Raw genomic sequence first — 12,768 nt, forward strand, 5'->3', positions numbered from 1 at the left:
CGCGTACGGAATTTCGTTCCATCAACATATAAAGGCATTTGCCGTAAAAACTTCCTTCAGATATATGATCGAACATATAACTGTAGCGAGAAACGCAAATGCCACAATGCACCGGCGGCGGCCCTTTCTCGATGGGGGCGAAAAGCAGTTGTGCTCGTGGGCTGTGTAATGTCAGTGCACGTTCAAGAACCCCAGGTGATCGAAATTTCGGGAGCACTGCACTACGGCTTCTCTCGTAATCTGAGTCGCTTTGGGAAGTCCTCACAACTGTCGGGAACACAAGAAAGGCTGAAGAATGTGGAGATTCTATTCAGGCGGACTATCTGTTTGAAATTGCGATGACTATTCAGAAACGATAAAAGACCAGCATATGTAATTTTTCTACTCGTTTTTTTTTCTGTGTGTGCGCGCGAGCGGGTGTGTGTGTGTGTGTGTGTGTGTGTGTGTGTGTGTGTGTGTGTGTGTGTGTGTGTGTGTGTGTGTGTGTGTGTGTGTGTGTGTGTGTGTGTGTGTGTGTGTGTGTGTGTGTGTGTGTGTGTGTGTGTGTGTGTGTGTGTGTGTGTGTGTGTGTGTGTGTGTGTGTGTGTGTGTGTGTGTGTGTGTGTGTGTGTGTGTGTGTGTGTGTGTGTGTGTGTGTGTGTGTGTGTGTGTGTGTGTGTGTGTGTGTGTGTGTGTGTGTGTGTGTGTGTGTGTGTGTGTGTGTGTGTGTGTGTGTGTGTGTGTGTGTGTGTGTGTGTGTGTGTGTGTGTGTGTGTGTGTGTGTGTGTGTGTGTGTGTGTGTGTGTGTGTGTGTGTGTGTGTGTGTGTGTGTGTGTGTGTGTGTGTGTGTGTGTGTGTGTGTGTGTGTGTGTGTGTGTGTGTGTGTGTGTGTGTGTGTGTGTGTGTGTGTGTGTGTGTGTGTGTGTGTGTGTGTGTGTGTGTGTGTGTGTGTGTGTGTGTGTGTGTGTGTGTGTGTGTGTGTGTGTGTGTGTGTGTGTGTGTGTGTGTTGAGCTTGCTTTCGTGGTGCGGTTCGCCTTTCATTTACACTGGACATAGTGCGATGACGCACGTCATACGCGTACAGCGAGAAGGCCGTCCCCGCACAATGTTTCACAGGGGCATGTGCGGTAGTTAAACCAAAGGAATCCTTTTAGAAAAGAAGTTACAGAAATCCCCATCCTATTCCGTCGCTGAAGAGTCACGATTAGAAGAGACAACCCGTACGGCCTCGCCATCTGTTGTGTCCTTCAGTCTGCGCTACTGTATACTAGCCACCTGGCCGTCGTATTTTTTACTGTGAAGTATGCAGGGTTCACCCGTTGCGCCAGCAGCATTGTGGCGTACAGCAAGCTGGCGCTCCTCAGACTTCTACTCGCTGTCGTGGCAAAGTGGATATGGCGGCCGGCTGCTGTACCCGAGCATGGCCGGGCTAAAGGGGAGAGCGCGCGCCTCTCTCCCCTTTAGCCCGGCCATGACCCGAGGTGCCAGGGTAGAATCTCGTCCTCGGCGTCTGTCTACGCAGCAGCTGTGGTACTGTACGATGTGAATTCAAGTCAAGTGAGCAGCAGGTGCTTGAAATAAATGAATAGGCCTTCGATATATGGCATTCCTGATATACGCGGGTAAATGGCAAACACTTTACAAGCCACTTAATTTACGAGTGTCGCAACGCTAAACGCGATCCGTAATATGCTTCTATCGATCAAATCGCTCGCTTATTCGGGCTGAAATTTAACATGCAGACAGCATTCAGCCATTTAGCGTGTTTAACACCAATTTTGATGATGTCCTGGCCTCATTCGATCAGAATTAATTCGAAATCAGCGTAGCCTGCAGCATTGGCGATCTATGGGAAGCCTTCTTTTTGGTCGCAGATAGTGCAGACAACGTGGATTTCTATTTAATTCTGAGCCAATAAGGCAAATATACATAATCGAAACTAATACTAAAAATAATAGACTGTTGTATGATATATCTATGTGCGAATATCAGCGCTATTAAGCGAGCGACTTAACCGAGAGAAGCATATTACGGTTGGCGTTTAGCCTTGCAGCAGCCAGCATCCAAGGAAGCTGGACTTAACAATGCGTTCTGGGCCATATCAGCACTCGTCAAGAAACCTTAAGTGGTCTAAAATATTTCTAACCCCACCGCTACAGCGTCGCTAATAGCTCATGTTTCCCAACGGGACATTGAATCCCACGATTTAAAATTTCTTTTGTTCGCTTGAATATTCAGACGCCTGTGCTATCTGAGTACACGTACATGGCGCTCTTCTTTCGTTCCTCCCGTTTTGGTATGCCTTCTTAAAAGAAGAATAAATTATATCAACACTACACAAACGTTAGCAGGGCATTTAAACTCTCAAAGATGAACTGGACCGCTTTCGTTGTTCAGGCTCCGCACGTATAAGAGGAGATGCACTGCGCGACATTGTTTAATTTCTACCTATTACAAATAGCGAAGCGCACTATTTTTGACTTACTCTTGGTGCCCGGCAATATGAGAAAACGTTTATGCAATTAGTGGCCGGCATTGCGGCTCCTCAAGCAGAAGTTTTGATAACTGAAGAGTTCTTTTAAGACCGAAGTGACGATATTCAATACTTCTCGATTTTAGCTAGCCCTTATAATGAACCGATTATCGACATCCTAGACTTTCATTAGGATAGCTTCGAGAGTAACGCTTATAATAGTGGAGTAATCACTGATCGACATCCATCCAGGCGCAGCTATACTGCTGCAAAGAATAGCTGTTCAGCTTCTACAGAAACTTCGCAGTTGAAGAAAGATTCTTTCTCTCCAGTGTTCCAACCACCATTTTCCCTTTTTCAATAGCCATTGCTTCAAAACAAAATAATTGTGCGAAACAATGTGTCAGCGAAAACACTCTAAAATAGACATCTGATCATCAAGCGTTTGTAGCCAGTGAATATAATCTTTGGACAATCTGGGTTCATTGACAATGAAGAGCAACAGAGGTGTTACCAGTTTAATATCCGCTCGATCTGCACCTCTCATATGACGCCTATTTGCTGTGTGCCAGGAATTCAAGGCATGCGGTAAAACTGTACTATCCAACAGATACACGCGCCTATCCGCCTTGACGGCGGAGTCCTTAATTTCTTACACTTCGATATCATATGTGCCATATCCGCCATATATCCCGACATAGTTTGCATCTATCTGAGGATTGTTCCGGGTACCACTGGCTAAGGGTAGCTGTATTCGGAAAAGCCCTTGCTTTTAAGCGCCTCCAGATGCTTTGCTTGGCTCTTAGTGTCCTAACTGCCGGTGGGTACTCTACACAGTTCAGCCGATAGTGCTCAGTATTCTCTTTATATCTGACTAGCCTGCCCCTGCTCAGAGTGTACTGGGGGTCAGAGCCTGCCCGGAAGGAGAGACCGTGAGCTAGCCTATGAGGTGTCATTCCCCTGAAGCATGGGAGTGCACTGGTGTCCATATTAGCCATACTAATATGTCCTGGCATATTTCCAGTACCCTTTTTGCCTGTGGAGAGACCCTTCCCATAAGAAAATTACATATTGCTGTTTTTGAATCCCTTATCATTGTAGTAGCCATTTTCCGTGCTATAGCAAGCACAATAAGGTCTAATACAGGCTTCGCTCTCTGCGACGAATTAGATCGAAACATGCGTAAAGGTGGCCATGCAGGGAGCCGACCTTGTAACGATTCTTTTTCGGATTCATTTTGAGCCCTCGCCACCCTTGCCCCAACAGGATGCAACTCCAGAACTGGTAGCAAGCAAGCAACATCAGCCCCCTTTTCCGCTATCAAAGAGACGTAGAATGAGCCGGAAAGCATAGTGTTTCAATATGAGACATCACGACAGATTACATAACGCGTATGCGTAAGTAGGTAGGTATGTAAGGTCCATGTAATGCAAGCTTTGGTTCTCATATTCACCAGCAACTAGCCTACCCGCTGGCGGACCGGGTGAGGTGCAACGACCCCATGCAATCGCACGCACCGCTCCACGAGGCGCCTGTGGAGCGGGCCTTGTTGTCGACAGGTGCGATGATGAGCTGGGTTATCGAATTCCTTCACTCGTGCCAGACCAGTGTCAGCCGCGCCGGCCGTCTACCGCCGCAGCAGCTGTTACTGACGTGACAAGCTCCGTGTACGGGTTTATAAATGGACGAGACCTATTTGCACGCCCATCAATTAAAACAACACCACCCCCCGGGAGAAGAAATATAAGACGCATGTCCCACGGCGCTACCACTGTCGAAAAATTCGCATACAACGCTTGTCGCGCAAGACAGAAAAGTACAAAATGGTATTTTTTAAGCGGCAGCAATTTCACGAGTTTCGTAAAATGTCCAGCGTGTAGTTAGCAAAATACTATACCGATCCGCGGCCCTGCCGGGCAAGTTTAATTTAGGTATTCGAGCGGCTTCAATTTTCATTTCGCGTGTTGTAGCCTCCGTCATTAACGTGCCTAGGGGCAAGAAGTGGAAACTGTGTAAAAGAATTTATTTGTGCGCTCATGGGGTGACCGCCGGTATAGTTATCGACCACCTTATCCCGGCGATTCTTTTTTTTTTTTCGTTTTTCGTTTCACTTGCGACAGCGTATATAGAGGAACGAGAGCCAAGTGTAGGCTATCCGATTGGCTGCTCTAAAGCTGCGCTGTAAGAACGATAGAGAAATGAAAAGGAATCGGAACGCAAAGAGTAGAGAAGAAATCGGAGAGCACACGCACACTGTTGCAGGCACGTAAATTTCATTAATGGGCTCTCAGGTCATGCAGGAGAATAGGGTGCAGCAGTCTAAGTGCTGTCTGCGCCATGTAGAGATGTCGCCTTGGTAGCATCTTCGTTTATGAGAATGGTCTGACGCTCAGTTGGCATAAGGCAAGTCGTGGACGTAAGTGAGGGGACATCGTAGCGAGAGCAGAGCAGAGGATATGCCCGAAGGTGTCACCACGTCCACAGATGTCGCAAACCGGAGCGTTTCCCACTCCAAATACAAACAGGAATTCGTAAAGCTGACACACACCCCCAGACGGCGCAATAATGTGGCATCTGACTGACTGTAAAGTGAAGTAAAAAAAAAAAAAAAAATTCTAGACGTCACTTTGGACCACTAAAGCGCGATGAGGCGAAAGCCATTATAGTGCGGTGAATCGTAGCCCTCCACTACGACATCTCTGTCTCCCTCTCTTCCTTACCCCCCCCCCCCCTTCCTCTTTTCCTTTACGACGTGGTACATGTGTCCGAGGAGAATTGTGACAGATACTACGCCTTTTCTATCCTGTAAATCAGTTTGTAATGTCGCTGTTGCCTACTGTACTAACGCCTCCTATTCGTCTGGGTCTGCTTCTGTTTGCTGTGTGGTGCGGCGCTCGAGGAAGCGGCAAATGAAAGACGCCGCTCAGATACACCTTTATCGGACGCCCGGCGGGGTCAGCTTCGTATATGCAAGAATCGCCTAGTGACGTCATGACCTTTGTTGACGGTACATCGCGCCCCCCTTGTCGAACACAATTAACCAGCATTTCATTGAACACATCAAAATTCATCGGCATTCTATAATTCGTCGAAAGGAAATTAAAGTCGCAGTATCTGTCACTCGCGGAATCCATCTATCGTCCTCACGGTAGACAAGCGGAATTATGAAGAGCGTTTCACGACCCGGCGCGTGGCGCAGTTGGTAAAGCGCTGGGCTAGGAATCCAAGGGATGGAGGTCCGATCCCTGGTGAAGACATGGTTTATTAATTTATTTTTTGTTCGCTCTCGAAAGCGTGACACCCTCTGCCGACAGATCCTGTTGACAACGATGAGAGCTTACAGAATTTCGCCTTAATATCACGGTAATTTAATACGCCTATATGTCGCGTGAACAAGTAGCGTCATTTGAAACTTTCCTCTGGCCAGAGTTATCAAGATTAAGCAGTCCGGTGCACTTTGAACACACTGATACGCTTTACATTGCCCTCGGAGGCAATACGACTGCTGTCTTTTTAACTGCTTTGTTCCTATTTAAATACCTCTTCCACACGCGTATAGCCATTGTTTTAGGCACATAGTTCACGTAGTTACAATGGGGCCCCATGCAGTCCGCAGTTGCTCTGGCAGCTGCAGGTGGTGGGCATCATCTGATATGCCGCGACAACTCTACGGATAAAGCTTCGCTGCACGCCAAAAACACATTGTTTGCATCAATTTTGTTGTTATTTTAGTTATTTTTCCTTTCGACGGCAATCACTGTCGGGACAAAGAGCGTAAAAAGTGGACATGTCTCAAGCGAAGAGTACCGCATGAGAATGCTATCGCGGGAACCGTGTTTTGCAACCTTAGCTTCATTTCCCATTTCGTTTGACATCAGTTGTGATGAAAACAAGCGGTGGGCAGCAGGCACCAGTCACCGAGCTAGTACTCCGACTCTTGTTTTTCGCTTTTTTTTTTCTTTTTCTTTTTTTTTCACGCACCTCTGCGACGTCGTTGAGATCGGCGCCGGTCGGCCAGCGCCCGCAAAAAGAACATTATACTGCGACTCGGCATGTAGCCTCAACGGCGCCAGTTTTTATTTGGAAATCAAGGTAACCACCGTATAGGCGGGAAAACGTATCATAACCACTACTACGAAAAAAGTGTCATGAGCGTGCTTATGCAAATGTATGCATAACACGCCGTCCAACACATCACTGGGAAGCAACAGCCAATAACAAAGGACAAAAAAAAAAGTACGAAATACGCCCTTAGATAAGGTGGTATACACGGTGGTAGAATGAACAATATAGTTTCAAAAAGCAGGCTATCAAAGCTGGCTCTAAATCTGAAATGTATACCCATTTTCCATTCCATTTGGCGTCACGTCAGCATGACGGTTGAATCAGCTGAATGCAGCGTAGGGACGTCGCAGAAAACAAGGCAGCGGGTCCCGCCGTCAGTTCGTCGCATACACCAATGGGCCTTGCATACGCCTGCTAACAATTGGCTGCGTCATACAGCCAATGTTGAGAACCGATATTGTCCGGTTACCAATGGCCCGGTGCACTTGTCGGTTGCTTCCCACCGGCAGCTGAAAGCTGCTGTTTCGTCACTCAACAACAGTGACTAAAGCCAGAAGACCATAGAAGGTGATTCCAATAATTTGCGTCACGATTAAAAAAAAAATGCAAACGCGCATGCACGAAGATTCCAGTGGCACAGTCGTCCTGTCCAGTAGTGCGTATCCTGTTAAATGCGCCCAAATTGACGTATTTTTTAACAAAGTATGACCAAATTTTGTGCTGCTAACATTTGCGCAAATTATTCTTGGCTAATAGCGCGGATAATATCGAGAAGTGCTCATCTCTTTTCATCAATATCCTTCCAGCCTTGGGTGGAATAATATAGCGATTCTGTTCCATCAGAAAACAATTCCATGCCGTCACATTCTCTGCGATTGGTCGGACAAATTTTGAATTCGTGCATAGTGAGGTTGCGTTGCACGACCAAGGTCAATGGGCACGATGTCACAAAAATTTATTTTACATCTTACTGCTATTACCTTCTTATAAAACGAATTTTCTTCAAAAATAAACTCGATTTATGGGCATGCGTTAAAAAAAGAAACAATGCAAAGCGTTTGGGCGTGCCTGTTACTGTCTCATGGGCTCTTTTCGTAAAAAGTCACGCCTTAACGTCATGGTACGCAATTTTGACGTCATCACCGGTGGAGTGGAATCAATTTTGGCATTGTTTAAAAAAAAAAATAACTTACACCAACTGCACTAGTGTAGCGAATCTCCTATATACCTCCAATGGTGTTTTTGTTGCACTAGTGTAGCTGGTATAGGTTAAAAAAAAAAAAAAAAAATGGCCCTTTTATTCCACTCTTGATTTCTTCTCGCAGCTTAAAGCCCGCGAAGTTTAAAAATCGGCCCGTGACCGCAGTCTCCGTCGCGATGTTAGCACTATCAAACACGCCAAAGTTGAAAGAACTAGATTAGGGAAAGCCAAGACGTATAAACCGGCTCCGGCCACAGCTATTCCGAGATGAGCCAATGCTCCCTAGATTGAGAAGGACTGGGCAGTCGCTCAGTGACAAAGCAGAGTGCTCGAGCGCCTAGGGAACGACGTAGCTTGACAACATTTTATGGGGCGGTGTCGTTTCGTGCACGCATACGTTCTTTTTAGATGCAGGTCGGAAATATTTGTCCGCTGAAGATGGTGCTTGTGCAAATGAGTGCCCAGTGCATCTTTAGAGGCAACCTTTTAGGAAATTTCGGTGCAGTCTTCCTCATAGCAGGCGAAGATGGTGTCAAGGGATTAGGCCTCTTACACGCCGTGGTAGGGCGGTAGGGCTGCGGTGTTTTGTGCGTGAGTGGTTATGGAAGCCATGAAATGGGAGTGGATGGCCGTTCTTATGCATCACCCGTCTCTCTGGTAAGGACACAACCACGCCACCCTTCAGGCAAGTAATATCCACACACTATATGAATTTTATGGTAAAAAAAAAAAAAAAAAAAAAAAAAAGCTGTCTCCACCGGCGTCTGAACTAAGGTTTCTACCGGTCTTCTGCGGCTTTTTATGAGCACAACTTTTTTTTTCATGACCACCAGACAGTTATTCGCCAAGTTATTCTAATAGGCTGTCAGAAATATATATTTACAATTTGAATTACGGGAGCTGGTCTTTGGCCGTTGCTGGCGTTCTTGCGTTCTGCACGTTCCTTCAATATTAAATGCCCGCAAAAACGATGCATACACAGGAAACGCTCTTCGTATGCCTGAGTTAGTAGTGATGCCTGTGAAGCTTCGCTGAGAGCTCCTGCATTAAACCCGAGAAACGCTTTCCCCCTGCCTTTTGTGGCTCATACGCGTTTCATACATCAATAGTTAGTTGCAAAGCCTCCGGTATTAGAGACCGTTTAGTACAGCGAGTCTGAGCAAAACTGGTATTCTGAGCAACCAGGTCTATCTCGGAAGGCGTCAGGCTCGTGCAGCAGCGAAGCTCGTTTCTGTGCTGGTGGTTTTTGTGACCTCTGGAAATCATATGCCAAGGTCGAATCGGCCGGAGTTGCCAACTTGGGTAGCACTTCTGAGACGGGAATCGAACCCGGCCCACCCGGTACCCTTGGATTGCGTGTAAGACACGCTATCCCTGGGCCATACATGCACGTTCTTACACACGGCTTTGTAAACGCGGGGCATTATGTCTGTCAGATGGTATATACCACAAAATGTGGCGGATTGTCTAACGCTGAGTGTCGCCTTGGTCGACGACGGGAACAGCACTGGACAAGACGATGGTGACAGTGGCAGTCAGTGGATCGTGTAAGTTCGCTAAATCAGCGCAAGCGGTGCTATATTCCGCTCTTACTAATGCTAAGCTCTTTCAATTCTTTTTTTCTGCACGCGTTTATAATTTGCGGTTCATTAATATTTGCGGCAGTGCGAATTGTTAACCTAATCCTGTGCTGCGTTGTATTTTAAATTGGAGGCAAACATGAACTGATTCCTAACTTCAGGTTTTGCAGTGTTTTGCTCTCTTATAGGCATAGTTCGCATACCACACGCTGTTATTTGGAAAGCTTGGTACGGCACAACTTTGTAATACCTTGGCTTGCGCAGACAGTGAAGCGTGTGGTTGCATAGTGAGAGCAGTTGCTTTATATTAGCTGAAACAAGCACTGCAAAAGACTATATGCGTCTCTTGTGCTAAAACACGAACCTTTTTTTTTTTTCCTGGAAGATGAGAGCAGTGCACATGCAACATTTTCTCTCCGCATTTGCGTCAGAGAGTCGTATATACTTCTATTTTGTACCAAGAAAGGCATTCTTATACGTCCACTTATGCTTGTCTTGTCGGTGGCATATAGCACGATTGTCCACGCACGTACGAGTGCTTCTCGTTAATTGTTTTTGTTCTTCTTTTTGCGCGGAAGATGCTGGCGATTACTTAAATTGGTTCTGATTACAATAAGCTTTCAGTTGCAAGTGTCGTGTTGCATTCCTTATTGTTCCTTCTTTGTGTGCCGTTGTATCGTTTCATTACCAAGAATGTTTTCACTTTGGCGCGCTCGAGGTAGTTATATCCTGATAAGAACAGAACAGGTGCTTGACAGTATCCGTTATCGTTCAGCCGCTTCGTGGTGGTCAGCGTGCCAGAAAAAGTGCCGAGTCAGAGGAAGTTCTTGTGGTCGGTTAGAGTAACAGAAACCGAGAACCAGCGACTGCCCTTTTGTTTTGCATGTCGCAGGAAAACTAGCGTGGCTTCATTTGTTTCTGTTGTGAGCTGAGTAAATTGTGCCCGTGACGGCAAATGTCAGATTTATTTCTCGCGTTCAGATGAAGTTGTTGGCTTGCGTTATTTTAGTTCATTGATACGATAACTATAGGCGCAGAAATAAACGTTTTCAAGTTAGGCTTCTGCTCGAATCGGAACCACCGCAACAAACACTTCGAACACTTCTGTTAAGTCAGTCGTGTGAAGAAGTGTCTAGGCCTTCTCTATTTAGGTGGTATGTAGAAGAGGGCAGCCATTTTGTTTCGTTGTGAAGCTGTGCCAGGAGTGCATGCCGCGGCCGTTTGACGGCACAGCACGGGTTTCTTGCGGTAAGCAGAACAACGGCACCGCGACTCTCACGACGGCGGACATCCTCGCACCGTGCTCAAATTCATTTGACGGTGGCACGCGCTCGAAAGCACGCATGCATTATCATGTGGTAACCTATAGTGCCAGTGCTGCCAGCGTCGTCGAAGCAGATGCACAAAATGGGCGTCGGGAGAGGAGGAGGGTAACGAGAGAAACACGGGGCAGGATTGGGTTGCAGCGGTCATCTTTCTCATTACGCGTCGGGAGGATGAAGCAGAGTCATGCCTGCGCACGCACATTATGCGGTAGCCTCAGCCTCTTCGCACTCGCCGGGGCTCCCGGTTTTTGAAAGATTTTGGGCGTAGCCCAGACGCAGCGTCACTGAAAAATCGCCCATTTGTAAGCCGCGCGTATGCGGTTAATTCAATGTCGCAGCATTCTCACTACTCTAGTGCAGTATGGCGTGCCCATGAGAATTCCCGACAATATGGGAACCCAGACGCGCCATCAAAGACCAAGCAAGCCGACGTAGCTAACAATGCTAAACCCAACGGCGTAAGGGCGAAACACAAGTTGTGTTATTTTTATTGTGCGGCGAAAAATAAGCTGCTGAATAAGCGCGCGAGCTAAGCCTCGTAGTGCATGTCCGTGGCGGAGTAAAGGAAGGAATCCTAACCGGATATCTATTGCCGGGTCTCGAGAGGGCGATATGCGCATATCCCGTTCCTGACAGCAGCCGCAGCTCTGTGCATGCCCTATACAGCTGGGCCGACCTACTCGCACGCTGTGTCGACACCGTACACGTGGGCGGTTTAATATGTCACTGGCGTTTGTGGACGTTCTACATCGGCAACACTGGGCAGTTGCAGCCGCTAGCGCACTTATTCATAGCTCCCTAACGGCGTGCTCTGCAGTGGGTCAATGACGCCAACCGTTAGCATCTGCTTTCGTTTCGAAGTTCATGCTGAATGTGCCGGCCTACTCTATGGTTTCCAGCTTAACGCCAGCCTCTGTGCGCTCTGGCCACTGCCGGAGACGGTACTTCTAATGGTCATGCCACACGCGGCGACGTGCCATGCATTGCGCAGCAGCGAGGCGGCATGTCGCTTGTGCGTTCTTGAGATGAGTGGATGCACCAGTATGCGCCGATTTCTAAAGAAAATAGTATTTCTCTCTGCTGGATAAGCCCGTTATACCTAGTGGCACGGGCAGAGGCACATTATAATTATTTTTTTTTGGGTAGCCTCACCAATATGTATAACTGACCATGTTCGCCGTATTCTAGGTACCCAGCTTTTCTATTAATGCGTCCCCAAGCTTGGACGATTTCGTAAGCGGCAACTGGAGCTACGGGTGCTCTATTATATCGATAATCGAAGGGGCGGCATATTTTCATCGCGACATGTGACCTGTTGAAGGGTAACTGGTTCTTTCACCTTCGTTGCTCGAATCTTGCGCAGAGGTACGTGTGAATCCATCAACGTGTTTACTGAACCAAAGGAACAGGTCATGCAACATGGGCACACTATTTCCCATCCAGCGCACCCCTGTTGCACGGCCGAGCACGTTTGAGCAGCCCGCGCGTGCCCAGACCTGAGTAATGCCGGCCCTCCCTGGCCATAGAGAAAGCAGCCAAGAGTAAATCGCATGCATTGGGCATTATCAAAACATGCACCTCATTTTTTATATTTCTTCTTGCTTTACTGTAGAACAGTGTTTTAAAACAAATTGCTTGGCGAAAATATTTTCAACCCATAATTCTAGGGATGCTTTGACTGTGTGGTTACGTAAATTATTACGTTTATAACGCAGAACAGTGCCGTGTTCTGCGTACACTATATGTACAGTACTCACGGATTGAAATAGGACACTCGGAGCGAGTGGCCGTCGCTGCATGCAGCGCCGCCCGTGGATGCTCATGGAACCAAGGTGCTGCATTGTGGTATAGCGCGAGGGGGAGAACATCTAAAAAGCAGAACTGCTCCTTCCGGTCGCCAATAAGCCGGCTTGTTGTTTACCACACTGCCTTGCATGCAGCGACGGCCACGCGCTCAGAGTGTCCTATTTCAATCCGTGAGTACTGTACGTTGCTCATTTCCAAAATTTTTCCGTCCCGTCACCTGTATGGGATAGGCAACCGTTTCCTAATCTGACTCTGTACCTTTCTCCTAATCCATTCCTTTTGAATGCAATTAAGCTAACTCGGTGATAAAAAATCAGGAAACAAAATCTCGAAGTCGT

General features: G+C 47.2%; 1 protein-coding gene across 3 annotated transcripts in view; it reads left to right on the top strand.

Moving 5' to 3' along the window:
• The first annotated feature begins 8,012 nt into the window (after positions 1-8,012).
• LOC146202546 (uncharacterized) overlaps positions 8,013-12,768 on the top strand; it is a 215,239-nt gene continuing 210,483 nt past the window's right edge. The window contains exon 1 of one of the 3 annotated variants that reach the window (XM_084588219.1): positions 8,013-8,376. In XM_084588219.1, the coding sequence (XP_084444345.1) occupies positions 8,335-8,376 (42 nt within the window). In that variant the 5' untranslated portion in view covers positions 8,013-8,334. Of the gene's footprint in view, positions 8,405-12,768 lie in introns of all 3 variants that reach the window. The other 2 variants (XM_084588218.1, XM_084588221.1) reach the window with 2 other exon arrangements.

This window comes from Amblyomma maculatum, chromosome 1 (genome assembly GCF_055883805.1).
Source record: "Amblyomma maculatum isolate TAMU_Amacu chromosome 1, ASM5588380v1, whole genome shotgun sequence".
Classification (NCBI taxonomy): Eukaryota; Metazoa; Arthropoda; class Arachnida; order Ixodida; family Ixodidae; genus Amblyomma; species Amblyomma maculatum.